This window comes from Anguilla rostrata, chromosome 2 (genome assembly GCF_018555375.3).
Source record: "Anguilla rostrata isolate EN2019 chromosome 2, ASM1855537v3, whole genome shotgun sequence".
NCBI lineage: Eukaryota > Metazoa > Chordata > Actinopteri > Anguilliformes > Anguillidae > Anguilla > Anguilla rostrata.
Window position 1 is genome coordinate 36,122,178 of NC_057934.1, and position 26,499 is coordinate 36,148,676.

General features: G+C 42.6%; 3 protein-coding genes and 1 long non-coding RNA gene across 5 annotated transcripts in view; 1 reads left to right on the forward strand and 3 right to left on the reverse strand.

The window, feature by feature from the left end:
- Positions 1-37: 37 nt before the first annotated feature.
- On the reverse strand, positions 38-5,309 carry LOC135247897 (prohibitin 1). Of its 2 annotated transcripts, none has more exons than XM_064321869.1 (7): positions 5,161-5,309; positions 3,837-3,939; positions 3,446-3,607; positions 2,386-2,528; positions 2,151-2,267; positions 1,843-1,938; positions 38-1,351 (listed from the first exon to the last, which is right to left on the reverse strand). In XM_064321869.1, exons 2-7 carry the CDS (start codon positions 3,919-3,921, stop codon positions 1,139-1,141), a joined length of 816 nt encoding a protein of 271 aa, XP_064177939.1. In that variant the 5' UTR covers positions 3,922-3,939; positions 5,161-5,309; the 3' UTR covers positions 38-1,138. The 2 variants fall into 2 exon arrangements, with proteins under 2 accessions (XP_064177939.1, XP_064177940.1); XM_064321870.1 differs by having other exon boundaries at positions 3,837-3,974; positions 5,161-5,246.
- LOC135247898 (uncharacterized) lies at positions 2,950-3,439 on the reverse strand. Its single transcript, XR_010328322.1, has 2 exons — positions 3,219-3,439; positions 2,950-3,057 (listed from the first exon to the last, which is right to left on the reverse strand). It is a non-coding gene; the product is annotated as an uncharacterized LOC135247898 (long non-coding RNA).
- Positions 5,310-7,219: 1,910 nt separating the features above from the next.
- Positions 7,220-14,853, forward strand: LOC135247899 (uncharacterized). Its single transcript, XM_064321872.1, has 6 exons — positions 7,220-7,361; positions 8,142-8,348; positions 9,961-10,064; positions 10,152-13,268; positions 13,520-13,728; positions 13,919-14,853. Exons 2-6 carry the CDS (start codon positions 8,165-8,167, stop codon positions 14,022-14,024), a joined length of 3,720 nt encoding a protein of 1,239 aa, XP_064177942.1. The 5' UTR covers positions 7,220-7,361; positions 8,142-8,164; the 3' UTR covers positions 14,025-14,853.
- Positions 14,854-19,501: 4,648 nt separating this feature from the next.
- LOC135247900 (synaptic vesicle membrane protein VAT-1 homolog) overlaps positions 19,502-26,499 on the reverse strand; it is a 30,198-nt gene continuing 23,200 nt past the window's right edge. The window contains exon 6 of the mRNA XM_064321873.1: positions 19,502-25,349. Coding sequence (XP_064177943.1) covers positions 25,164-25,349 — 186 coding nt within the window. The 3' untranslated portion in view covers positions 19,502-25,163. The remainder of the gene's footprint in view (positions 25,350-26,499) is intronic.

Genomic DNA, 26,499 nt, shown 5'->3' on the forward strand with positions numbered 1-26,499 from the left:
CAAAACCACATGCATAAAAAGGAACCAAACAACACAATAGAAATAAGATATTTTATTGTTCAGCAATAAGAGCTCGGTGGAATGAGAGTTTCACATACTTTTAAACAAGAATGACCAAAGAAATCAATGTTTGCCATGAAATATGAAACTTTGCATCCTTCTCTGCTCAGCCAAATGTATTCCATACCATATCCTGTCAGAAATGTACACAAGCTACTCAGGGCAGAGGTAAAACAGATGATACGATCCTTCAAATCAAGCAGCCATCTTAATCTCTCTTCAAGCCAGACAGAGCTTCCAAGCCTATGACTGTTGTAGGTGACCCCATGTACCTCCCCACCCAGTCTTACTGGAGGGCGCATGCCCAGGGAGAAGAAACTCAAATACCTTCATTACCAGGGGTTGATAACTGCAGAGTGATCGGTTGGTGAGATTACCCCCACGTCCAAATGGTCGAGTAATTTTATAACAGACTGTAAGGCAGACGCGACAAAATGATTCCCAGGTTCGCTTGCAACGCCCTAATACAAATTACCAGTCTGAAGTGAATGAAAACCACAATGATCAAGACAGGGAAACGGGCAACATTTACTGCATTATTCTTTATCAGTCTATGGAGGTCTTGCTCGGGAGCTTTAAATTTCATGAACTAAACATGACACAATGCTGGAAAAAGCTTCACAAGACTCGCTCTCTGTGCAGGTGCCTTGATTCTTGTAGAAGTGAAATTTTGATGAAAAAAAAAAACTGAAAAATCACTGAACTCTGACTGCAACCAGCTCTATGAAACTGATTAACCCCGACCACCACCATTCCCACTGATCAAGGCAATTCCACACTCGGCTGCCCCCAAATATGAATACACATTACGGAGTAGACAAAGTCAGAAGTAACATAATGCCATTACATTATTCTGAATTATAAAAGGTCAGCAAACTCTTCTTATGCCCGCTGCAAGTCCTCTATGGTATGTCCTCACACACAGACTTCCCAACACAAATTCATGCTTCTCCCACGCAAGGGGTACCTCGTCTTGCTGTGAAGGGTCTACGGTGTGACAGGACAGAAAGTGTGCTGTAGGGGGAGAACGTGTGTTGGAGGGGCGCTGGGCAGCTGGCGAGATGGGGCAGCGGGAGGCTCACTGGGGCAGCTGCAGCAGCGTCCCCTGGCTGGACGGCAGGTAGGTGATGTTGCGGGACCGGGAGAGTTGGAAGGCGATGTCCTCGGCCGCCTCCAGCTTGCGCAGCTCCACCAGGCCGTCGCCGGCCGTGGCCAGGGAGTTGGCGATGAGAAGGGCGGCCTCGGAGTCGCCCTGTGCCGAGATGATGGCGGCTTGCTTCTGCTGCTCCGCCTGGGAGACAGAAGGGAGGGCCACCAGGGTCAAGCGTTTGCTTCAGGGTTTATGTAAGCTTGAGCAAGTTCGATACAAGACCTTCAACATATTAAATATCACTTGGTAGGTCAATTTCACCTACAAAACAATCAAAAGACATGCTGAAAACCATTACAAGCATTGTCTACACAAAATATACAATATACAAAGGTAAATACAACTTCTCAGTCCTGTAATTCTTTATTCAAGGAATGCAAAAGGACACCAATTACTAAAGTTTACTTCTGTGCCTTCCTGTTTAAACAAAAAAATCTAAATAATTAACACTGCATACATCAAGTTCTTCAAAAACCAAGCAATAAGAAAAACATATCACTTAACTGAGCAGAACACGTGGCTTAATGCTGTGTATGCAAACCTCACTGGCCAAAGATCGGTCAGCTGAACTGGTTCAGGTTGTGCAAAAGGCCTTTATGTGCAGCATAGAACTTCAGCAGCAGCACTTTTACCTTCTCCACGACAAACCGCGCCCTCTCTGCCTCCTGCTGTGCCACCTGCTTCATCTCCACAGCCTCTGTGAACTCTTTCCCAAACGTCAGGTGAGTCTGTTTGGAGAGAACAGTCACTAAGCTGGTCTGGGCTGGACTGGCACTGACAACCCAACACAAAACATTTCTAAAGCAACTTTCATTCCCCACCATTTAATTGCCCTTATTTCTATGCTCATTTCTAATTAATTATTTTTTTAACTTTGAAATTAAGCACAGAAAATGTCAAGCTACGCAAACTAGCACAAATGCAACTGCACGATAAGTACCAGTGAGACGTCGTCCAGGATCAGGCCGAAGGTGGAGGCTCTCTCCGTCAGGTCCTCGCTGACCTGTCGCGACACCAGCTCTCTCTGTGTGATCAGCTCCCCGGCATCGAACCGCGCCTGCAGAGACCACAGAGCGGTGAACCACCGCCGCCATTTCAGACCGGCCCGCTACGTTTCCGGCACCGGTGGGATCGTTGACCTGGATTCCGGTGCGCGGCTCAAGTCTCGCACTCACCACCACGGACTTGAGCACCTCGGTGGTGATGGAAGGCAGCACCCTCTCGTCGTAGTCCTCCCCGATGCTGGTGAAGATGCGTGGCAGCTGACCCGCTACGGGCCGGAAAAGGATACGCAGCGTGATGTTCACGTTCTGCAGGTCTGGAGGGAGGAGAACGAGGAAAGATCCCAGATTATACACCAACCGGGCGGTCGGTTCCCACGTTCCTTCCGCCTCCCTTTCTCTTGACTAGACGTGAATGGTCAAAAGGAGTTTACAGAGCTTCTGAACGTCCACTGAAGTTACTGTGTTTGGCCATGCTGGGACAAAGTTTCAGAGGAAGTGTCAAATTTTTTTTGGCATCCATGTAAGGGAGACCAAAGCTTCATTGTTAAGAAAATAGAGCTGGACTAATGACACAGGACAGCTGGATACTGTAAGATTTGCCTTAGTCCCAGTCTTCCTTTTCACTTACTCACTTGAGCACCAACTACTGACAAATTGATAAGCATACTATTTTTGCGAAATCTCAGCATTTTGTTTTTACACAGCGTTAGTGTTTTTTAAAATTTTGTTAAATCGGTGAGGTTGCTGGCCAGTTAGGATTCAAACACAGACTGTGGGACCCATCCAAACACTAGAACAGTGGTGTGACAGGCTGAGAAACTTAGCAGCCTTGTCATCATTTTCCTTTTCACTAAGGCAATATACTCAGGAGTAAGACCTGATTCTGGTCGGAAGTCTCAGATTAAACAGCACGGATGTAAGTGTCTTGAAAAATAACTTTTGTTATGGAGGCTCATTGATAAAGCGCTTTGGATAAAAGCGCTATATAAATGCAGTCCATTTACCATCCATTTAAAGAATATGAACCAGACCACCCTGATATCTGTGGAAAGACATCAGAAAAAGCAGACAGGAAGAGAAGGGGGGAAAAAAAGCTGGTAGGACAGAGGGGAGGAAAATTGTAAAGAGGGAGAGACTACAACATGGGGTGAATGTCTTAAAAGTTCCATAAAAGTTGTTCTATTAGAGAATTTGTAAAACGACACTGCCTAAAGATGGGAAGTGATGAAACCTTTGCTTCCAGTGATGACTGGCACGTTGCGAGGGCGGGACCGGCAGTCAAAAATGATGGGCTTCTGTACCCAGGGGATGACAAAGTGGGTGCCCTCACCCACCACTGCATCCTGCACCCCCCGGAATCTGTCAAAGATTACAGCACGGTGTCCAGCATCCACTAGAACACAATGAGGAAAGGCTTTAAATCAAACATGGCACAACCCACTCCAGTACTGCATTAAATTCACAATTCTTGCATGATTTTATCATTTAGCATTCTGCATGTACACATGCAATAGAAAAAAAAATCTTCAGACCGCCGAACAGCCATCCATGATTGTTTCAAATTCTAGGTCAAGCAAATCAGATTATACCCCGATAGGTAAAACTGTCCACTCAGGACTCACCGTTATAGAGTGCAGAGTTCACCACACCTCCACCTATGGCCAGGGCCAGACCCAACTTCCCAATGGACTCAAACAGCTTTGCCATGGCTGTAGATCAGCAGCCCTGTTGAAAAAGGCCAACACTACCCTCAGCTTCCACTTTTCTCAAATAAAGATACATTCAGGGGAAAATTTATACAAATTACACACCATGGTTACTTTAACGGCTAACAGAACACGCACAAGGGAGACATGGGCATTAGCCGATTTGTTATCAATTTTTAAAAATCTCAATTACATCTTGCTCATTATGGTCTCCTCGCTCCATCATAACCATGTGAGGAAAACACAGTGAGGAAAGTGAAGTCCAGACAAAAACGCGAGTTCAAATCAATTTAAAATGTCTAGTAAGGTGTGGTACGTAAAGTTTAATTCAGAAGCCAACTACAACAACCTCAGACTACTGCTTAACATATATTTGTTCTTACTAAGAATCTTAGTTAGTCTGCAAACGCCTTCGTAAAAATATACAATATAACTTAATGAATTTGGTCAAAGTTAACGTTAGAAATGGGCAACGGATGTCGACGCTTCCAAAGCCGCTGTAACGTCACATTTTCTATGTAGTCTAGCTCACCGCATCAATTAGTACGATGGGTAGGAAAGGTATGTGAATGACATTTTCATTTCGCAGGCAATCTTATTATTCGCGGTCAGTCAGACTGCATGACTACGGCCTAGTTAAAATTTTATCAGGATAGCTAGTTTCGCACTGCTCTAATTACGCACGTTCTCATACGGCGCCTACAACAGCAAAAACTTTAGTGGCGTAACGTCGGACGAACTTGAACCTATTTGACATATAGTAGCCAGAGAATGAAAAATAACATGGCTTACTACTGACTGTCACGTTACGTCAACCTTAGCTAGTTAGCTAAAATAAATACAGTGAGGTAACGTTAATGTTAGTAACAGTAACCTAGCTCGTAGCTAGGATATCTAGTAGTAGTCCAACAAGGTGGATTCCATTGTCCATACATGCTGTTGCCAAATTCCTCAACCCACAGCTATAGCTAGCTTTGCGAACTAAAATATTTTGAAATAAATATGTACCTTCCTAACGAACTCACTTGTAGTCAACGTAAGGCTACTGTAAGATTGCTGGCTACAATGGCTATTCCCGGTGCGTTAAGTGAACGATAGCTACTTAACGTTCGCTAAACTAGGTCTACACATACAATCAGATATATTAGTTATTGTAACCTAAAGTTACAACATATGCTCAATATAGCAATATTAGTTACGCGGTTAATGTGATTTTGTAATAGTCCTTCAGTTTGCTCACCTTTTCGTGCACCTCGATCAATATGACCTCGACTACCCAGTATCGTGGCTGTCGGCTAGACAGCGCATGAATTCAATAGACTAGTGCGCATGCTCGACACGTTCAGTATTCGCTTGTGTGATTGGTGGTTTAATAACGACGAGGGTGAAGGGCAAGGGGCGCACGGGCTGTAGTCTCTCCATGCACACCACAGAAACACTGAACTTGCACAGAGCAGAGGGAACAGAGCTGTTTAAGAAGTCGCTCGCTCTCTACTTCAGCTACAACAATTTAGAATCGAATAATCACCTAAATTTATTATTTTTATTAAAAAAACAAAACAAAGTAAACTACACTAATGGACAAAAGTATGTGGACACCCAAACATCACACCCATGTGTGCTTGTTGAACATCTCATTCAAAACCATGGGCATTAATATAGAGTTGGTCCCCCCTTTGCTACTATGACAGCCTCCACTCTTCTGGGAATGCTTTCCACTAGGGATTTGCTTCCATTCAGCCACAAGAGCATTAATGAGGTTGATCACTGATGTTGGGCGATAAAGCCTGGCGGCAGCAGCTGTCATGCTGAAACAGGAAAGGGCCTCCCCAAACTATTGCCACAAAGTTGGAAGCCTGCAATTTTCTACAATGTCATTGTATGCTCTAGCATTAAGATTAACGTTCACTACAATGAATGGGCCTAGCCTAAACCATGAAAACCAGACCATTATTGATCCTCCACCAAACATTACAGTTGTCACAATGCATTCGGACAGGTAGCGTTCTCCTGGCGTTCGCCAAACCCAGATTTGACCGTCAGACTGTCAAAAACCTGATTCATTGCTCCAGAGAATGCGTTTCCACTGCTCTACAGTCCAATGCCGATGTGCTTTACACCACTCTAGCCGATGCTTGGCATTGTGTATGGTGATCTTAGGCTTGTGAGCAGCCATGGAAACCCATCTCATGAAGCTCCATAGAGACAGTCTGCAACTTGTTAGTGAGTGTTGGAACCGAGGACAGATGATTTTTGTTGCTGCTCCTAAACGTTTACACTTCACAGTAACAGCACTGATTGACCGGGGCAGCTCTAGCAGGGCAGAAATTTGATGAACTGACTGGTTGAATAGGCGGTTGGACAGTCACTGAAATCTTCAGTACAACCCATTCTACTGCCAGTGTTGTCTATGGAGATTACATGGCTGTATGCTTGATTTTATGCACCTGTTAGGAGTGGGTGTGGCTGAAGTAGTCGAATGCACTAAGTACTTACGTTTGGCCAGGTAATGTAGCTAGTAGGTATTTAAACTGATTTTTTAAAAAATTTAAATAAAACTTGGTCAGCTTTAATATATATATATTTGATTTGCTCGAAACAACTGATTACTGTTACATCATGAAGACTACTGCATCACGTTCTATGTATGCCCTTGTGTCTTATTTTTCTACATCAATTTCATAATAACACACAGCAATAACTGAATATAGATGTACACGTGTCAAACTAGGTGAAGTGGTATACAAAAAAGCAATTGGGATTATTTAACGTTTTCTGGAGATGCCAGAAGAATTTTAATATATTAGAACTCATTTTCGTGTCAAAGCCGCAAATGAAAGGTCTTTAGCCACTCTGGGCTAGCTTAGCTGCTGTTTACAACGCGGAAAAAAGTAAGCCTAGCTGTTGGGCACCATCTGTTTTCAGAGAAGAACCGCGGATCTCGCATAGAACACTAGCGGCTGCAGTGGCGGACTATTCGACATTCCAGAGTGGGATGGCCTACAGTCCATCGATCATCCTTCTTATAGCACATTCCATACATCTTATCGCAATGCAAAGTGTTTCACAATAGATAAAAAACAGATAAACAAAAATATAAAAACAAGGCATTGCAATCTATTGCAATCTATGAAAATAAATACAACAAAGACCCAGGTTGGGCGGAAATAAAACATAATTTATTCTAAAATACAAAAATGGGAATATTAAATAGTTTTAAATGAACCTGAAAATAATCGCATCTGGTATTAGGCCTTGTTATATGACGGACTGTCAACCTTTTAACATGCCTAATCAAGATGCGCCACCTTGTGTTGATTTGGAGAAAGTAGACTACCTTGTGCGGGCGGAGTGTGTGTGTGTGTGTTTCACTTTCTGTTCCTTGAAAATGTCGGTTGAAGTGTAAGTGCACTGGACACCTGCGGACGAGAAAATAAAAAGGTAATTTGTTTTAAGTGACTTACTGTCCTTTTAAATATAGTTAAAAGTGTGACGTTTTGATGGAGGCATACAAAATTATGAAAATAACAGTTTTCTCTTTCTACAGATTAATGCACTTCCTCGAATGCATTTTTCATTTACGAATATTTACTGATAATCGTTAAACGTTAAACGATAAATGTTACGTTAAAATCACAAGACTATTTGGCTATCATAGGCGTCAAGAGAAGAAAATACAGTTTAAATACTGTCTGTATTATGATTGAATCGCATGTTTTGTCACTGCTACACAGATACATAGCTTGTTCACATCCTAGACTCGTACAATGTTTTGTTGATATCGCTTTCTCCGTAGATATAGGCCTATTCACTTTGGTTCATTTCGCTGTATTGAAATAGTCTTTGATGCAATATCGCTTAAATTACCATTGCCTTAAACTGACGTTTTAAATCCTTAGCAAAGTAGCCCACCGATTGGGGGTCAATAATTTGAGGCTCAATAAGTGTAAATGAATTTAATGTGACAACTATATAGAACAATTACAATAACAGACATATAAAATGATCAATTACTATTTAGTCAGATTTAAAAGCTAATTTAGTTCAGAACTATTTCGTAAAACCCATATTATTCCAAATAATAATGTCAGAATAATTCACTTCCCAGAATTGACCTAGCATAATGTGTGTTGTGGAAAAAGGCATCAAGATCAAGTGTCTGGTTTGGAGCCTTTAAATGGTGTTGTTCTAATTACCTTATTTGATTCCAACATGGACAAGGAAGCTGAGGACAGATCTACAAGATGGAGGGAGAAGGTCGAACTGTGATTGTGTGTGGCGTGCCAACTGACATTGAGGAGAAACGACTGACAGACAAGCTCTGGATCCACTTCCTGAGGAAAAGGCACGGAGGAGGGGAGATCTCTTCCATCACTCTGCCCAAGTCTGTGACAGGCTGTGCCCTCATCACTTTTGAACACAGTGAAGGTCAGCCATAGGCTAGATAATTTGGCTCCAAATGGACTGGGGAGTGGGGTAAAGTAGGAGTAGTGGAATGAGAGTGTGTATTAGTTGAGTAGAGAAGTAGGTTATAAGTTACTAGGCCAGTTCTGACGTGGCAAAAATCCTGGTACTTACATAAACAGCTCTTCAAAACGCAGATGAAGGTTTTTATGTGGCATAAGCAATTGCATTTGCCACCAGGTACCTGGTCTTAAATTCAATCATTTGCTCTTAATAGGTGGGTATTTTTTTCTAGGGGGTTATTAGCAAAATAAGGATTTATTGAATATAATGAGGGGGCGGCACGGTGTAGTGGGTAGAACTGTCGCCTCACAGCAAGAAGGTTGTGGGGCCTTTAGTGTGGAGGTTGCATGTTCTCCCCGTGTCCACGTGGGTTTCCTCTGGTTACTCCGGTTTCCTCTCACAGTCCAAAGACATGCAGGCTGGCTAATTGGAGACTCCAAAATTGCCCATAGGTATGAGTGTGTGATGAGTGAATGATGTGTGTGTCCTGCTATAGATTTGCGGCCAGGGTGTATTCCTGCCTCTTGTCCAATGCACGCTGGGACAGGCTCCAGCTTCCTCTGCAGCCCTGCTCAGGACAAGTGGGTTTAGATAATGGATGGATGGATGGATGAATATAATGAGATATAATGAGGCATCTGTGCACTGATGCTACCACCATAACAGTACAATATTCAATGAAAAATAAATAATCATGATATATTAGTTCTATGACTTGTTTGAAATAAGGAAAGGAAATGCATATTGGTCAAAAGAATATAGGAAAATATACAGTTCAGAATGGAATACATGAACAAAACAACAAATGATGAATAATAGAATAATAAAGTATCTTTATTCTATCTTTATTATCTTTTATATCATCAACTAATTTTCATCCCTCACAGATAAATAATTTAAGCATGGCAGTGTAGAACTGTAGGTATTGATACCGTATGTAGGCAAGGCACACTACTGTATAAAACCAGAGCAATTGGCAAACAATGGTGTCACAACCTCAGGGAGAAGTGTACCCAATTTGAGTTAAATACTTTCTACATGGTAACACAAGAACAAACAATCAAACAATCTTTACAAACCACTGATGACATTTCAGAGTCAGGTATGTGTATATATGTATGGTCACATGTCAGCATTTCAGCATAGCAACCTGAAAAGCATCCTGATTAGCCAGTGAACATTACTCCTACTTCTGCCACACCTGCAGCTCATTATACAATAAAACTATACTCTCTTAGACTGTGAAATGTATGCTGAATGTGCCAGCATTGTCAAAATACTGAAACTGATTTAGACAAATCTTTATGTGTCTTAGTAATGAGCTAATATGCGCTCCCAGCATTTGCGTCCTTAAAGGAAAAAATCTCCCAAAACATATACAAAGATAATTGGGAAGATCCAATGATCCCACAAGGAATATGCTATCATACTGCTTTCATAATTTTTTAAAATTCATCTCTATTGCTTGTATTAATTTAAATGATTTAGAGGTTTCTAGAGGGAACTACAGATTCAATTTCTAAATTGGCTTTGCCTTTTTCGCATAGTTTGAGTCATTATTTTTGTTTTGCAGTGGCTCAGAGAGTGATCCAATATGGGAAGCACATTTTATCGGTGGATGACAAGAAGTTTGAACTTACTGTGAGTTTGTTCTGCAAAGAAGTGGACCCAGATGAGGTAAGGAGACCAAAGAGTAACAATTTTTAGTTGTGCTGCCTTACATCAGTTACATATCTTTCTTCTTATCTCACCCTTTTCATTCAGGTCTTCCTGTGCATTGCAGTGACAGTAGACTATAGTCGACTGCCCCTGGGTAAGGTGGCTATTTCCAGCTTGAAGCAGTGCTTCCCTGATGTACACTTCAGCTTCATGGCGCGGGAAGAACTCTGTGACATAAAGGGCCGCTACTCTGAGGTCCAGGCTCTGATCAGCCATCTTCTGAACCTGATTGATCCACAGGCCTCTGCAGCCACCCGTCAGCCAGAAGGCACAGAAGACAGAGTGGATGCCCTTTCACTAAGAGAGAAAAGCAGTTCTGCCATAGAGCCAGTTTACCATTCCAAGAGCAATGAGAGACAGATAGACACTGAGTATGCAGGACAAGCTTTAACAGAGAAAAGCAGTTCTGCCATAGAGCCAGTTTACCATTCCAAGAGCAGTGAGAGACAGATAGACACTGAGTATGCAGGACAAGCTTTAACAGAGAAAAGCAGTTCTGCCATACAGCCAGTTTACCATTCCAAGAGCAGTGAGAGACAGATAGACACTGAGAATGCAGGACAAGCTTTAAGACAGGATCTGAAAAGTTTGGGGAACTCTGAAAGGAGTCACTACGCTGACCATGCACTGGAGTACAACAGAGAAGAAGAAGATGGTGCAGACTCCCTGTTGCAAGAGGCTCCACTGGAGGAATATTTCCTGGTCATGGACTCAGACATTTACCGATACCTACAGAAGCACTGTATAGGGCAGTACCAGCACATCTTGAACCAACACAGGGTAGAAACAGTGGACCTCTGCACCCAGGATATCACCACTGTCTACCTACAGGCAAAACCAGGGTATCCAGAGCAGGAGGTGAAGCGAGTGCAGAGAGTACACGAGGAACTGGGATGGTTATACCAACAAAAAGAGGCCCAGCTACGGAAAGAGCAGCTACCTAAGGAAGGCATCACCACAGAGGGTCTCCAGCAGGCCTTTAAGGCCTTGCAGCAGAGACTGCCAAAAATACTGCTCAGTGATGACATGGTGAACATCTACATTGTTGGAAGTGGCAGTGATGTCTCTGAGGCTAAGCAGTTCTTCTTGGATATGCAAGGTACAGAGGGTGGATCCACACTGGAAAGAGCTGGCTACACCAGGCCTTTAGTTGCAAATGAGAGTGACTCCCTGTTTCTGCCTTCTACATCAGATTTCAGTACAACTGATACAATGCATAAGCCACATAGAAAACATAAAATGGAAGCAGGCAAGGAGTACAAGATAGCTGCTAAGTTCATGGAAGCAGGGAGTAAGACCACTGGGAATAATGAAATTGGATTTCGCATGGGAGACACGACAGAACCTGGGGATAAACAGAAGGACTTATTATTTGCAACATCCAAGAAGAAATTAGACAGTGGTTACAAGCTGGGCAGTGGGCCAGTGTTCGGGTCGGGGAGTCTTGGTGTTAGGGAAAACAGTCTGTGGGACAACCAAGGACAAAATCAGACTGAGAATGACTTGCTCTTTGGAAGGTCTAGCCCTCATTACACCACCTCCAAGGAAGGCAAACACCTATCAAACATGGTACCTACAAGTGCTGTACTGCCTAATAAACCTATGCAGTTTAGTAACATGCAGAGCACTGTGCAACACATGGACTTGTTTGGAAACAAAGTGGCCCAGACTGCTGAGATCCCATCATCAGGGCTAACAACTCAATCCAAGCTGAGACGGGTTAACAGCTTCTCTGGCCAGGGCAGGGCCACACAGGATTTGAAGGATAGCACCACTCCTGTAGGCAGTCAAGGGAAGACAAACAGAGTTAGAACCAGCAGCTTCAGCAATAGTGTAGCTGACACACTGGAAATCTATAGTGTGGAGGTGGTGGTTCGTCTAACTGTTTGGTTGTACATGAAGGACTGCTACAAAACTCAAATAGAGAACCTGACTACTGGCTTAAATGTGAAGGAATGCAAATCAGGAAGTACCATTACTATCTGCCTCAAGGGGGCAGACTCATCAAGAGTAGGTCTCTGCCAGCAGGCGCTACGGAATCTGATTGCCAAAGTCACGACAGACTTTTGTACAGAAGAGTTGTCACTGGCAAAGTTGGGAGTGACTAACCCTAAGGATGAAACCCTAGTGCTGAGTTGCATAGAGTTGCAGAATAAGTTTGAGAAGATAACGATTTTGCCAATGAGTAAGAGTGTTTTCATCATGGGGCCTGATCAGCTGTGTGGGCAGGTTGTTACAAAACTGTTGGAAATCTTCTGCAATGGTCTACAGAGAAAGAAGGAGATGGAGGAAAGCCTAGATGGCTCCTGTCTCTTACTTGAAAACATACCACAGATGCCAACATATAATATGAACAACCCAGAGACTGCCTCAGGAGGCCACAACCTGCTAAAAGATGACATGACCCAAACCTCTGGGCTCATATCTGTAGATAGCCGACAATATAGCAGAGACACAAAAATGGACAGAGAGCTGGAGTCCAAGAGCAGAAGGAAAGACAACCCTCAGGGTAATTACTCTAGCCAGAAGGAAAAGAAACATGACAGTAGAGCAATGAGGGAAGGAGGAAACCAATCAGTGGAAAAGAAAGATCCAGTGTTCAAACATAAGCTGGGGTTGGAGTGGACTATGAGCAGGGAAAACCTTGAATCTGACACATCACTGACCGAACCAACAGTAGCAGGCTGGAGAGTGAATGTTCCGAAAGACAGTGGACCAACTTCTTTGCCAAATTTAGCTTATACCATTGAGAAGGCGGTGGCACCTAATAAAGACAGCAACCCAAAACCTCACAACATTATCACACAGGAGAGACATATTCCCCCAGGCCCTGATGGATTAGAGAGCCCAGAGGGAGAATATCCCAAAGGCCAGGGTGCCACTGTGTCAGAGGAGATACCAGGCAAAAACAAGACCCAAGAAGATGACCTAGCCTGTCTGTGTGGGGCCAGCAGGAGCTCTGTATCAAGAATGGCATGTGGAAATGCTTACTGCCCCCAGTGTCTCTGTGAGCATGCCTCCTGTGAGGTCTGCCCCAAAGCTGAGGAGGTCAGGGGCATAAAGGGTACCATGAGCTTTGGTGAGATATTCATGAACCTTCCTGGGCACATTAAGGATACGACTCTAAAGCTCACCTACAACATTCCTGATGGCATTCAAGGGGTAATTTTTTTCTTGTCTATGGTTTAATTCCTGGTACTTGATGGATTTTGCCCTGTTTGTGTCTGAACCATTATTAATTAAAATGAGTATTCTTTTGTAATTTGGACTGGACAGGATAAATAGAAGTTAGTCATGGATGGTTGAATGGGATGGTGGAATTTGGATGTAGGAAAGACATTTTCAGTTTCATCGTTTGAAAGCTGAACAAAATTAACAAAGCTTTGTCTTTTATGTATGTCTTCTTACTTTAGGAAGACCACCCCAACCCTGGAGCTCCTTTCAAAGGGGGCGTCTTTGAAGCTTTCCTGCCACTCAACAAGCAGACAAAGAGGCTGGCGCCACTGCTAAAGAGGGCATTCAATGAGGGTCTGACCTTCACTGTCACAGAAGGCCACAAGGGTGGAAGGGTGACCTGGGGATGCATCCCACACAAGACTAAGATGGATGGAGGGAAGTCTGTGTGAGTCTCTAGCCACATAGTTATTGTCCAGAGAGAACATTCCCATTAGGGTAGAGAAAGAACAGAAAACTGCTTTCATTCTAAAGGATTGAAGACAAATTTTGGAGATAAATTATTGATCTGCAAAGTCATAGCCTGTTGTCTTGCATTGGTGTTGTACTTGTACTTACTGTGTTATCTTCCATCCCAGGAATGGTTACCCAGACTCCAGCTATATCAGACGCTTGACTGAAGCACTGAAACTCCTGGACACTGAAGAAGATAGAGATACTGCGAAAGACAAGATCAAAAGCTAAAGTCCGTTGCAGTCAGATTGACCTTGCTCACAATTTACTGTACAGTTTTATATAATCATATATTTTATACATAAATCATAAACATACATACATACATACATTTTAATCATAAAATAAATATGTATCCTCTTTTCTGACAGTGTCAGTCTTTGCACTTACAAATGCTAGCAGTCATTGGTTTGCTTACATAAATTTTCATGTAATTATTTTTCCTTTGGCTACAGACAGTTGTAATGAATAATTATTTGTTAAAAATAGGAAAAACATTTTATACTTGATTACAAAATGGTGATTAAAATGGTTGTTGTTCTCATCATTCTCTTTGGATCCATCAGCAACTTGGATGTCAGTTCATATAAATTGTGGAAATGTTAGTTATACTCTTTCTAATTTTATGCTAAATACACGCTCACTGATTTTGATTTTGTGTGATGTCAGTTATGGGAGGTCTAACTAACCTCTCACACAAACATACACATGTACACTTACTATTTTATTTTGGGAAAGTTACTAACACCATGATAAAACACTCAGCATTTGATTATATTAGTGTGGGCAATAATCAGGTACCTGTATCAGATTGTTTTCAAAATTGCTTAATAAAATCAAATTGTGTTGAAACTGAACATTTGGGACAATTTTGGCATCATGACTTACACAACTGGGTTTATCTTGTCTAAAAGGTAAATCTTTAATAAATGTTTGTACCTATCTTCTTGTGTTTCTTGTTATATAGAAACAAATGCAATGTACCTGTACATCTACACACTATTCCACTGCTGTATAAAAACTGAATTACAGCAGAAATAAATAATGTACTATTCATTCACTGATGTGCAGGTAATATTTATGTAGTAGACTGTATGATGGACTGTTGGAAGTCCTTTGGCATGTTTTTGTCATAATTATCTATCATATGTTCTTATTTTAAGGCCGTCTTCAAATTTTAAAGATGAGTACATATGACTTGATATAAGAACACAATGATGAGAACAGATCATTTAGCCCAGTTTGTAAAATATATTCTATAAGATACAGTCCAAGGGGAATAACATTAAAATACAAATCAAAATCCCAAGAGATAAGGGAAAGTACAACTTGTGAATTTTATTAATCAATTTATGTGTGCATGTTGTACCTGTGTGACTGCAAGTCACAAGTGGTTTTTATGACAAAGTGGTACTTGGTCTGAAGTGAAGCATTTACTCTCAAGTGCATATCCACTTATACCATGATGTGAGTTTTTAAAATAAACCAAATTTTCTTTGGTCACATTCACTTTTTTACTTTTTCACTGTTGAAATGTTCTAGGTCATGTTAAAGGTGAACGTATGAATGGGTATAATTTTTGAACCCAGCAGGCCCCAAAAACTCACAATTAGCTGATGCATGAGCTACAAGCATGGTACACTTGCTTTGGCTCTAATTATCTCCAAATTTGAATTCCCAAATGTGCCTGTACACTGATGTCACCATTGAAACCCCCTCTGTCAAACTGGGAGAGTGCAGAGAAGCGCAGGGTTATATCAGAAATTATGTCAGCCACTGCTTCTCTTCCCTCCAGTCCACTAGTTAAGCTTGCTCAGACACTGAGCGTGTGGAGGACACTGCAGCCTGAACCTACTGTGAGGATCCCATTGACCACAAGGAGTCGTTGGTGCACAATGAGTCATGAACATCCCACCAACTGAAATCATTCTCCCCAGGCGATGACAGATGCCCTGCAAGGTCACAGTCAGCAGTGGCACAGATTAGATTTAATACCAGAGCATGGGGTCCACTAAGAACATGGAGTTAACAGGTTGAGGAACCCTAAATGATTTTTATCACATAAAATCATATATGTTTAACATTTCCTTTATTTACTTAAATAACAGGAAACAACTGTTCCAGCATATCTATCATGGCCTAAATGCTAATGTATAAATACAAGTTTAGTCTTGTAAAATTCCAAGCATAACTACAGAATATGTACAAGAAAGTAAGTGCTATTGATCTGAAAGAAGGTAATTAAATTAATTTGCCACACACAACTTGCCAACATTTTCAAGCCTTCAGAACTAATAACATTGTAAAAAAGTATTGGATATGTAACTTTGACACACTGAGACCATGTGAAATTGTGAATTATTTAAAATTCTATGCTTTTTGAACCATGGGACATCAAAATACAGTGATTAGGACTAACCTTAGGTTTACGGATTTTGCTGCAACCTCATACAAGAATGATTAATGAATATGGTTCATGTCAGAGAAAAAAATGTTCATATGAAGTTTGGAAATAGCTTTGCTTTTGTTCAGCAGATGTCCAAATATAGCCAGAGAATCTGGGTGCACAGTATGCCAAAATATATCAATAGTGAAATGGGCAAATAATCTCCACAACAATTTCATTACAATTCGAAGGGGAAGCAGCCGGATGTCACTGTTCCTAACGGGGCACATAACCTGGCCCTCAGTGGTATAGAGGAGAGTTAAAACAAGTTCAGTGGGTTGAAGCATGTGATGAAACAGTAACAATTGTCACACATGCAGCCTTATCCTGAAATGTTACAGAACTTTAACATTTAGAGGTCAAATATAAATGAGAGCTGGAGTTGGCATTATGGAAAAATTACTCTGGCAATTTATCTACTCAAGACTGTAAGATTAATGGAATGTTCTATTTCAATATTAGTGTGAACATAGCCATAATATAACTGGATAAAATGTGCAAGACTTGTCAACAAATAACATAACAAAAAACAAATAATTATATAATGGATTATGGTAATAGGATAAATTGGAAAACTTAATATTGGGACCATAAATAGCTCCTCTGTGACAAAAGACAGCAATGCAGCTGGGTTAGCAAAGCTGGCAACAAATGTTGGACCAAACTATGGTTTATGCTGGCTGACATGTTTATGAGTATAGAACTTCTCCTCCCATTACAATCAGGCAGATGTTGGGCAGTGTTGGAAGCAATGCATGTTGCAGGCTGAATTGGGAAGTAGAATTTGAAGAATCTCAAAGAGTTTGATTGGACTAGGAGGACAAGTTACTCCTGACTTCAGGAAGTGAGCAGGGGCCAGGACACACAGATTATGGAGTTTCCAGTTTTGATTCTTGAGAGCTGTGGCCAAATTGACTTCATATCATACACTATTTTGAATAAAATGAACATCCAGATATCACCAACATTCAGTCAGCGCAGAGGAATGGCTAAAGTTAACAAAGTCAAACATGGGGCCCTTGAATGAAAGGACGAATCCTAAAATGAAGAGATTCATCTTTCACTTTTTATGTTCTTTACTGGAAACATTAGATTCCACCTGCACATTAGATTCACCATAGAGAGTCTGATGAACCCCAAACTCCTTGCTTTGAGGATACATTTGAAGTCTCTAAGTGATGGGCGGCTGCCACTGTTGGGACAGCTGTGGAAGAGGAAGGCGGGCCCGTGATAGTGTCCTGCACAAAAATTATTAATTAAGGACAGGAAGGTTAGATGATAAAACACTATATTCTTCAATCCATCAAGGATTCATCATTCTTTCATTACCAAAATGCTTTCCTCTTTTCTTGAGTTTACAGTTTTTCATACTGAAGTCATGTATTACACATGAGGGTGAGCAGCAGCCCGGAGACATTGCAATACTGAGATTGCCCATAGGGGGTGCTGTCAAACTGTTTTTTTGTTTATTTTGTTTTAGTTTTTTTAATTTTTTTATTTTTTTAGAGAAAACGGGCTTTGGGACCTCACGATTGGTCAGCAGTAGACTCCCCAGGAACACCACATTGGGGCCTTAGAAATTTCAAATGACTGATCTCCAGAATAAAAAATTACTTCAGTTACAGTTTAAGTGCTTTATCAAAAATATGGATATTTTAGAAATGACTGTTTATACTGCAGTAAATGGTTAAAAATTGCTGATAGTCTTGACTGCTTGCATCTGTAATACACCATCCTCAGCCGTTCATGGCTCCCATGAATCTGACTAACTCCAATGTATGTTAAAGGTTTCTCAAATTTTTATTAGGAAACACAATGTAAATTGTCAATGCTCAGGGATGAACTAATTTAATTACCTTCTTTCAGATCAATAGCGCTTCCTGGTCACGTCTCCCATCTGTTCTGGCTCCACGTTGGTGGAATGACCTTCCCGTGGAGGTCAGAACAGCTGAGACCCTGACCACCTTCAAGCGACGAATGGAGACTCACCTCTTCAGGCTGCACCTCTCCCCATCCCTCCCTACCTCCCGGTAGTCTCTAATTGACTATGTAATCTTAGGGTTGCAGCTAGGTAAGCTGTTTATCTTAGTTGACTTAGTTATTGCACTCGTGCCTACTCAACTATTGCTTGTATTATTTGCATAGACTGCTTTGTTGCTGTTTTTGTTTGTGTTAATCAAATTAACCTACAGGGTCCAAGTTAAACTACGCGCTTTTCCCCTGCACTTGGAACTATACTTCCCTCTAGGGCGGTGGTGTCAAACTCGTTGCCATGGAGGGCCGTGTGTATGCAGGTTTTCATTCCAGCCTCAGATCTTGATTATATAATTAGTTAAATTATTTGCTGAATTAGGGATGCAGGTTTGTGCACAATGGTGACCCGACGTCTATGGTGACCCGCATTGTCTAAATAAAAATTTTCTTATATTCTGTGCTTCAATGCAGTTAAACGCATATGGCTGAATGAGTAATTGGACTCAATTAAGGCAGCATTAATTGGTTGGAATGAAAACCTGCATACACACGGCCCTCCATGGCAACGAGTTTGACACCACTGCTCTAGGGTTTTCAACACACTTGTTCCTGGTTATGATTATACACTTTGTTGTACGTCGCTCTGGATAAGAGCGTCTGCCAAATGCCTGTAACGTAATGTAATATAGCACGGGGCGCCTGCGCATGCGGCGACACGGTCTATGCTTGATTTTATGGTGTTTTTATGTTGTTCTGGAGCACTGGACCAAACAAATTTTCCTGTGTGGGATAATAAAGTTGATCTGAATCTGAATCTGAATGATCCAAATATTGCATGTTTGACAAGTAAAAACTAAAATAAAACTTCTTACCTGGGAGCACTGCACTCCGGTGACTTCTAAAATAGAGGCAGATAAAGATATCATCTAGTGGACAATGTGACAAAGGTTACATTGTTTTACAGGGTTTTTGTTTGCCACATTCTTCAGCTTCTGATAATAAATCATGGCCCGGTCCTTCTGAAAACCAAAAAAACTGGTCCATGTAGATGCAGTAACATTCTCCTGTTCATCAGATCAAAGTCACAATTCCTATATATTGTCAATCAAAGGACTTCACTATCCAATTCAGATATTTTTAAAAATACATAGAAAAAAATAAAAATAGATAAAAATACCTTCTTAAAAAATCTGCATTTTACCAGCATAATAACAAATATGTATGTACAGCCTCCAAAAATCAAGTACACAGAAATCAACACACAATCAAAACTCAATCCCACAATCAATTTTGTTATGCTTTTTATTAATTTCGGAAAACATGTAAGGCATATGGTAACATTATGCAGAGAAGCAATACAAGTTCTAGTCCATGTGAACAGCATCACACAACGTGGTCGACCCGGATTCAAGCACAGAAGCAGCATTTACTCAAAGGGTTTAAATACAAAGAGGAAAAAGGTGGTTTGTGTGAAACACTGATTCAAATGAAACATTAGAAGATGAGACAACGCGCCTGTGTAATATCTCGTTGCAAGCACAGGTAGATGTGATGGAGAGGCTCAGTCCTTCAGTGCTACAGTGACAGAGGTACGTATCAATGAACTTTCAATCATGCTTCAGCAACGCAGGCAGTGCTGTAGACAAGGACAATGGCACCTCGATCAAACACAAAAGGGAGGAACAGGAAGTCGCGTTCCTCTGAAACCTTAAAAATGCAAACACTGAGGGGACAACACGGGCACTCTACAGAGTAAGAAAGCCAGTTTTTCCATCCACCAGCTAAAGGTGATCTCTGTGCTTGTAACAAGAGCCTCCTGTGGCCTGCATTCTCAGGGGGACGCCGACAAATTGGCCGTTGACACGTAGACTGTACTGAAAAGGCATCTAAATCATACTGCTTTGACTCCACACTGTGCATAAGCCTTACAAAAATATGGCCAGCCTGGCAGGGGAAACCACAGTGACGGGGAACCGGACTGTGAACTAAAAAGTGAACACTACACAAGCACTCGCACGTGAGAACAAAGCGTCTGCCAGTGAAAACGTGTCGCTGGGCGGCGCCGAATGCCGACCGCAGTTTGCACTGACCTGATACTACTGAAATACTGAAAACAACGGAGAGTGAGACACATCACAATATTCCTAATGACAATTTTCCCTGAATACTGCGGTCCTAACCAATCAAATAAGCGTATTTGTGGGCACATAAAGAAGTCACACTTCAAAAACAACTCTATGGATGCACTGTGGGTATGGCACATCTATTGTGTAACTTGATTGTGTAATCATTTAAGGAACTGGAACTACAGTCCTGATGATAAACACTTGGGACTGATGGCCATAACATTTGCAGTTCCAGTTTGCATCAAAAACTCGGTATGGGCTTGGTTTGAAACGTATTATTTTTCAGGGTGTGGGGGGAGAGACAAATCTGGAAAATCCATCAGGATACAGGTACCCTCTGAGGGAAAACAGTATCATCGAGAAGCAACCCTCCTTACGAAAACTCGCAGTTCCCTCCCATCCTCTGGCGAGACTGTCTCAGCCGCAGCCAAAATTTACAACACCATTCAGCGACTGAAGCGAATGACACGAACAGGCAGTGAAAACTGCAGCCCTCTTCTACTGCAGATGGAAACGTCTTGTTTTCCTTTCACTGGGTGACAAAGAGTGTTGAAAGCGACACCAGCAAAGTCTGCCGAGACAACGCGGAAAGAGCGGAAAGTGTCGAGCGGGCGATGAGCGGACGCGGAGGTCAGCTTCCTTGCAGCTGGCGACTCGCTCTCGCAGCTGGGAAAAACATTTTCTTCCTCCTCGCTCACATCCCAGACCGCGAGGAGTCATCCTAAAGAGCCGCGAGGAAGAGATCCGGTGATGCGTGCCAGAGGAATGTCGCCGAAATACTCAAAAATACAACTCGGGCAGACCGGGAACCTTTTTGGGTTTTCTTGCAGTTATAATGGGAAGAGTGGGTCTGTGTTTTGCTCTGTGTCCCTATGCAAGTGCCTGAATCACACCTCAGAAAATGTATTCACCACAGCAACGCAGTGCTTCTGTTTGTTATTTTTCTTGTTGTTGCAGAAATAAATTGTGTGGTCTGATGAACAGACAAGTGCAAATCCCTGTACCCTATTTTGGAGTCAACGGGCCCTTGGTACAAGCTGATCCAGAAACAGTGCAGAGTGGTTCATGAGGATAAGCAGTTGATGGAGGTAAACTGGTATTTTTTTTGAGAGGGGGTTGGGGTGTGAGGCACAAGGAGTACCTGAATTCCACTAGAGAAATGAAAAACAAATGGCACAGATCAGCACTGCAGCAAAACAAAAAGCCCAAGGAGCTTCAGTCACAGGCTCTGAGATGAGAAGCCATAACTCTGTAGTTATATTGTAACTACAGTTATGCACAAGGTTAGCGGAAAACTTGTTTCAAACTGTTTAAGTTGCCAGAAATTCATAATGCTTTGGGAAGCAACACAAAAATCTGTTGAGTAGTTTTTTGTGTCTTTTTTGCAATAAATGCTGTTTTCTTAAAGGCATAGCGAGAAGTTTACATATGATTTGGCACGCTTGTTCGGAGCAACGAAGCATTAAAAAATGGAATCACATTTAAGGAATGTATCAGGTCCCTGTGTTAAGTGTGACTTTGAGCTTTAAACCCTTAAACTGGAAAATATAGAAAGTACAACATTCTTCACTTAACGTTTGTTACTCACACAATACTCTACTGACAACCAAACCACCATTCACAGGAATACAAATAGCCCAGCATAACAGAACAGACCCTTAGAGAACACAAACCCCCCCAATAGGCTGGGGTAGGAAAAAAAAAACCCGAATGCAAAGCGGACTGGAAGCCGTCCCAGGTCTTACCAGCTGCAGGCAAATGCACGTTATCTCTGAGCACTGGGACCGACTGTTTGTCTCTTTGTTTCAGGTGAATTCACAGACTTAGATTTATATTGACTTGCTTGGCAGCAGAAATAGCAGGAATGCAAGCAGTAAAACCTGGAACGGATCTGCTGTGCACTGGGTGTGTGATTTCCATCCCACCGAGTGCAATAAAATCAGCCAGCAGCGTGCAAAATACCAAAAACAACCGTCTTGACACATACTACAGAGCACGGGCCAGGGAAAGGAGAGGGGGCGATGGAGAGGATGAGTGTGGGAAGGGAAAAGCATCAGACTGGAGATTGTGGAGGATAAAGCTAGTAATGAATGGGGTAAATGCGATTAGCCAATGTCCTCACACACACACTAAGGGCACACAAACGCACAGATGTACTGAACGCACATACTCAAAAATACACACATACACACACACACACACACACGCACAGACACACAGACATACAAAGACAGACAGACACACACACACGCACAGACATACAAAGACACACACACACACACACACATACATACACCAACTAACAACACACACACGTGACAGAACAATTCGTAACTTTTAAAACTTTACAAAGTCACTGGTCAGAGCTGAGCCACCACAGACCTGGTCTGGACCCACAGACGTACAGAATGTAGGGGAGTGTACTGTAGGGGAGTGTACTGCTGAAAGTAAGCACATGGGGCTTGAGCCCTCACAGTCCAGGGTCTGCAACTCTGATCCTGGAGAGCCAAAGGGTTTCTGGGGCCTGGAGTCTTAATGTTGATTTTAAGGTGTGAACATAAACCAACAGGTACGTTTGGCCCTCATGGAACAGGGTTGCAGACCCCTGCTCACAGTGATTCAGTGTCATCACAGCAATTAATCGCTATTCTTGAGGAAACCAGAAGGGGCAGTGCTGTTCCCATTAGAGCAGCATTGCCATGGCGTATTCCTGCACCAAGTTTCCACAGCAAACACTCAGTTTTTTTTGTTTATTTGAGGCATTTTAGTCAGTCACTAACAGAATTTAAACAATGGGGCCACTCTTCCCAGTACTGACCGCCTGCCATTTAATCAGATGGAAAGTGAATCTCCAGAACTCAAAAACGAAACCTCAGTTTTACAATTGGGGCAGCACTAGGACTGTGCAGGCATATAGACAAAGAAGAGCAAAGAGACAGTCACCTGCATTCAGATCCTTCGAACAGACTGCTGAACACATGACCAACAGTGAGGGCTCATCTGAGAGGATCTCTGGTAGAAGCCCACATATGTATAATGCCCACACTCAGTTTGGTCTTGGTGGATAAAATAATGAGGGGGGGGGGGGGTTTGAAATATCAACACCCTGTTCCACAAAAGAGGGGGATCCTGAAGTGGCAACCCCATCCCTCTTCACCCTACAATATCTGATGAGTGACTGGCCACCTTCCTGTGCTGTAGCCAATGGTCCACTGCGAGAGGATTTGTTCAGAGCAATCCCTAACATTCTCAGTAGGGGGAGAGTGGGCTGTGCAAACCTGCGCTTCTGACTGGAGAGAAAGACAGAGGCAGAGAGAGAGAGAAAGAGAGAGTGAGAGAGAGCGAGAGAGAGAGGCAGACCTTGTCACCATCTCTGACAAGCTGGATTCTTGTTGCCATGCCGACCAGCTTGAATATCGAGAGAGAGCGAGACAGAGAGAGAGAGGGAGGTGGAGAAGAGGAAGCAGGCCTGCGTTAAAGGAAAGGGTAAAGGTTGCATGAGAGCAATGCTCTCCCGGCACACAGCAAATGATGAACGACTGGATCCAGAGAAACGATCAGAATTTAACGGACGGCGGAGGGAGGGACACTAACGCTGGACGATGATTCTGTAAAACTGGCAGAGACACCAGTCCTGTCAAATGGAATAATGCCCCTGTTATTGTCATTTTACATATTTTAGCTTCTCCCCATAACGACCAGTACTTGTGAATGTAAGTACTCTGTGTAATGTGTAGTAATCTTTAAAAGTGATAGCATCTCTGCGGACTATCACAATGACACAACCGGAAAACATGATTAATGAAGCCACATTAAAATCATTCTGTTAAATCTCTGACAAAATAGATAACGGAAAAATTTAGTGCTAGTAGATGAAAACCAGTGTAGCGCAACAATAATCCTGATAACGCTTCAGATATGTCAATAATATAGACATAAATAAAATAAACAATCACAGGAGATACTAAGAAGCTATAGATAATGGGTCTTCACCACAGTTAAACAGGTGCGTGCTCGTTACATGCAGGAGATAACGTGCTGACTCTCCTTACTGGAAGTCAGCAGGTTCACATGCAGCCATATCGTGCCAGGCAGCAAACAACCAATCACCTGCAACACTGACTCATCTTCTGCTACGACTAAATGACATCATTAGCACAGGGTCTGAAACATGAGAGACTGGATGGGGAGGTGGCAAGGTTTTCTGCCTAAAATCTTTCTGCCTGTCTGTGAGTCTGGGTTGGAACAGGGGCAGGGTGAATCGTGGGGGGGGGGGGGGCACTCAGAGGAATCTAAACCGCATCAGGTCTGCCAGAGGGTGGGGTAGGCACTGCGAGTCTCGTAACACAGTTGTCACAGCAACAGTCACCAGCTCTGGACCGGAATACCATCTGTAGTCCTCTGATGCCTCCATTCTAAATAAGCATGCAATTCAACAGGTTCACAGATCAGGGGCCTGATTTTCATCACTCCGGGAAAATTTCATTTGAAAGCTGCGTTTATAGGTTTAGCTAAGCAAATTCAGCTGTGTGTGACCGGCAAGCTCACTCACGGAAAACCGAACCATACGCACAGAGAGAGAAGGTAAGGGTGGAATCTGCAGGACCAGGGCTGGATGGTACCAATGCTAGAGAGGAGTGGGTGGGCTGAGAGTCGGTCTGGGTGACTCAGACTGCTGTAAAACCACCCCACCCCCTAGACACACACACCCACACACAGACACACACACAGACACACACACACACACGCAAAATAATAAAATAAAACCCTGCCCCCAGGAGATGGGCTCTCAGTGGCCTTCCTGACTCTATCTGGCTCTCCATTTCAATTCTCCTCCTTCTTGGCCTCCTCGCTATTGGGCTCCTCTTTCTTCTCCTCTTTCTTCTCATCTTTCTTCTCCTCTTCTTTCTTCTCTTCTTCCTTCTTCTCCTCTTCCTTCTTTGGCTCCGGGAGCAGGATTACTTTCCCGATGTTGTTTCTCTCTTGCATCCGCCTCATCGCATCTCCCACCTACAGGAGAGAGCGAGAGAGATAGAGAGATAGAGAAAAACAGGGGATGTCGATTGATATAAATACAGCATTCGAGGGAAAGCAAACGAGCATAGAAAGATGGAGAGGGTGGGAGGAAATTAAAGGGGGTGGGGAGGGAGGAAAGATTCAGTAGGTCTCCATCTGTCACGGCAGAAGTACATTTATCCATCTGTCTCCAGGGTAATTGATTTGTCGGCAATATTTTCCGCACGCTTAGCTCCCCTGCACACCGCGCATTACCGACGCGGTGCTGAGCACGACGGGTTAAAGATGGCCGGCCCTCAGCTTGAGAGCGCTGAATCCATTTCACACACGCAGCACGGCGCTGACACACACAAACGGTTTAAGGAAAGCGGACAGCGGAGTCGGCCAATCACCTTTTTTTGTTTCTTTTGTTACTTTCACGCCGGTTTTTATTTTTACGTTTCCATTTCGGCTTGTAATACATTTCAAACATGTATGCTTCGCAAAAGCTACATCTGCCAACAGTCTGAATTTGAAAGAGACAGATGGACTGAGAGAGATACAGAGAGAGAGAGAGAGAGAGACAAAAAGAGAGAACAACTACATCTTGTTATCAAATGTTGAAGGACAAATGCCATAGCCTAATTAGCACTCAGAATACATTAAGGCTAATGTTCTTCTCCTTCATGGAGAAGTGGAAGAAACGTTATCTGTCAGCAAGATGATAATTTGCCACAGCCTTAAAGACCCTGTGCTGCCAAACAAACCAATATTTCTGTCCAATACGGAGTATTTTGGTTATTAATTTGACTTTGTTTATATTTTCCATCTTTATTCATTAAAATAATTTTTTACCAAATAGGTGAATTAGTGGCACCATTGCTGTTGTGAACACCGCTACACATTTGTAGCTCTGTCTTGGCAATACTGTAGTGTGAAGTCATGACGATAAAGCATAATTTGAGCTTCAGTGCAAGTTAAATTTTAGATGAAGAAAGAGAAGAATTATGGGGAAAAGGAGTGGCCTCCTTGGCATATCAACAGCTCAGGGTCAACCCCCTCCCACCAAAACCCCACATCAATGCAAACAGACCACCTGAAGACCAACGCCACGGCAACAACGAGCCGTCTCCTAGCAACTGCCAGTGTGTCGTCCCTTTGAAGC

What these genes read in the sequence shown, in the direction of transcription:
- LOC135247897 (XM_064321869.1), bottom strand. Translation starts at nt 3,921, where the DNA reads ATGGCAAAGCTGTTTGAGTCCATTGGGAAGTTGGGTCTGGCCCTGGCC. An exon ending in GAACTCTGCACTCTATAACG is followed by an intron (nt 3,608 to 3,836) that starts GTGAGTCCTGAG and finishes ATTGTGTTCTAG; the next exon opens with TGGATGCTGGACACCGTGCT. An exon ending in AGTCATCACTGGAAGCAAAG is followed by an intron (nt 2,529 to 3,445) that starts GTTTCATCACTT and finishes TCCTCCCTCCAG; the next exon opens with ACCTGCAGAACGTGAACATC.
- LOC135247899 (XM_064321872.1), top strand. Translation starts at nt 8,165, where the DNA reads ATGGAGGGAGAAGGTCGAACTGTGATTGTGTGTGGCGTGCCAACTGAC. An exon ending in CACTTTTGAACACAGTGAAG is followed by an intron (nt 8,349 to 9,960) that starts GTCAGCCATAGG and finishes TTTGTTTTGCAG; the next exon opens with TGGCTCAGAGAGTGATCCAA. An exon ending in ATGGATGGAGGGAAGTCTGT is followed by an intron (nt 13,729 to 13,918) that starts GTGAGTCTCTAG and finishes CTTCCATCCCAG; the next exon opens with GAATGGTTACCCAGACTCCA.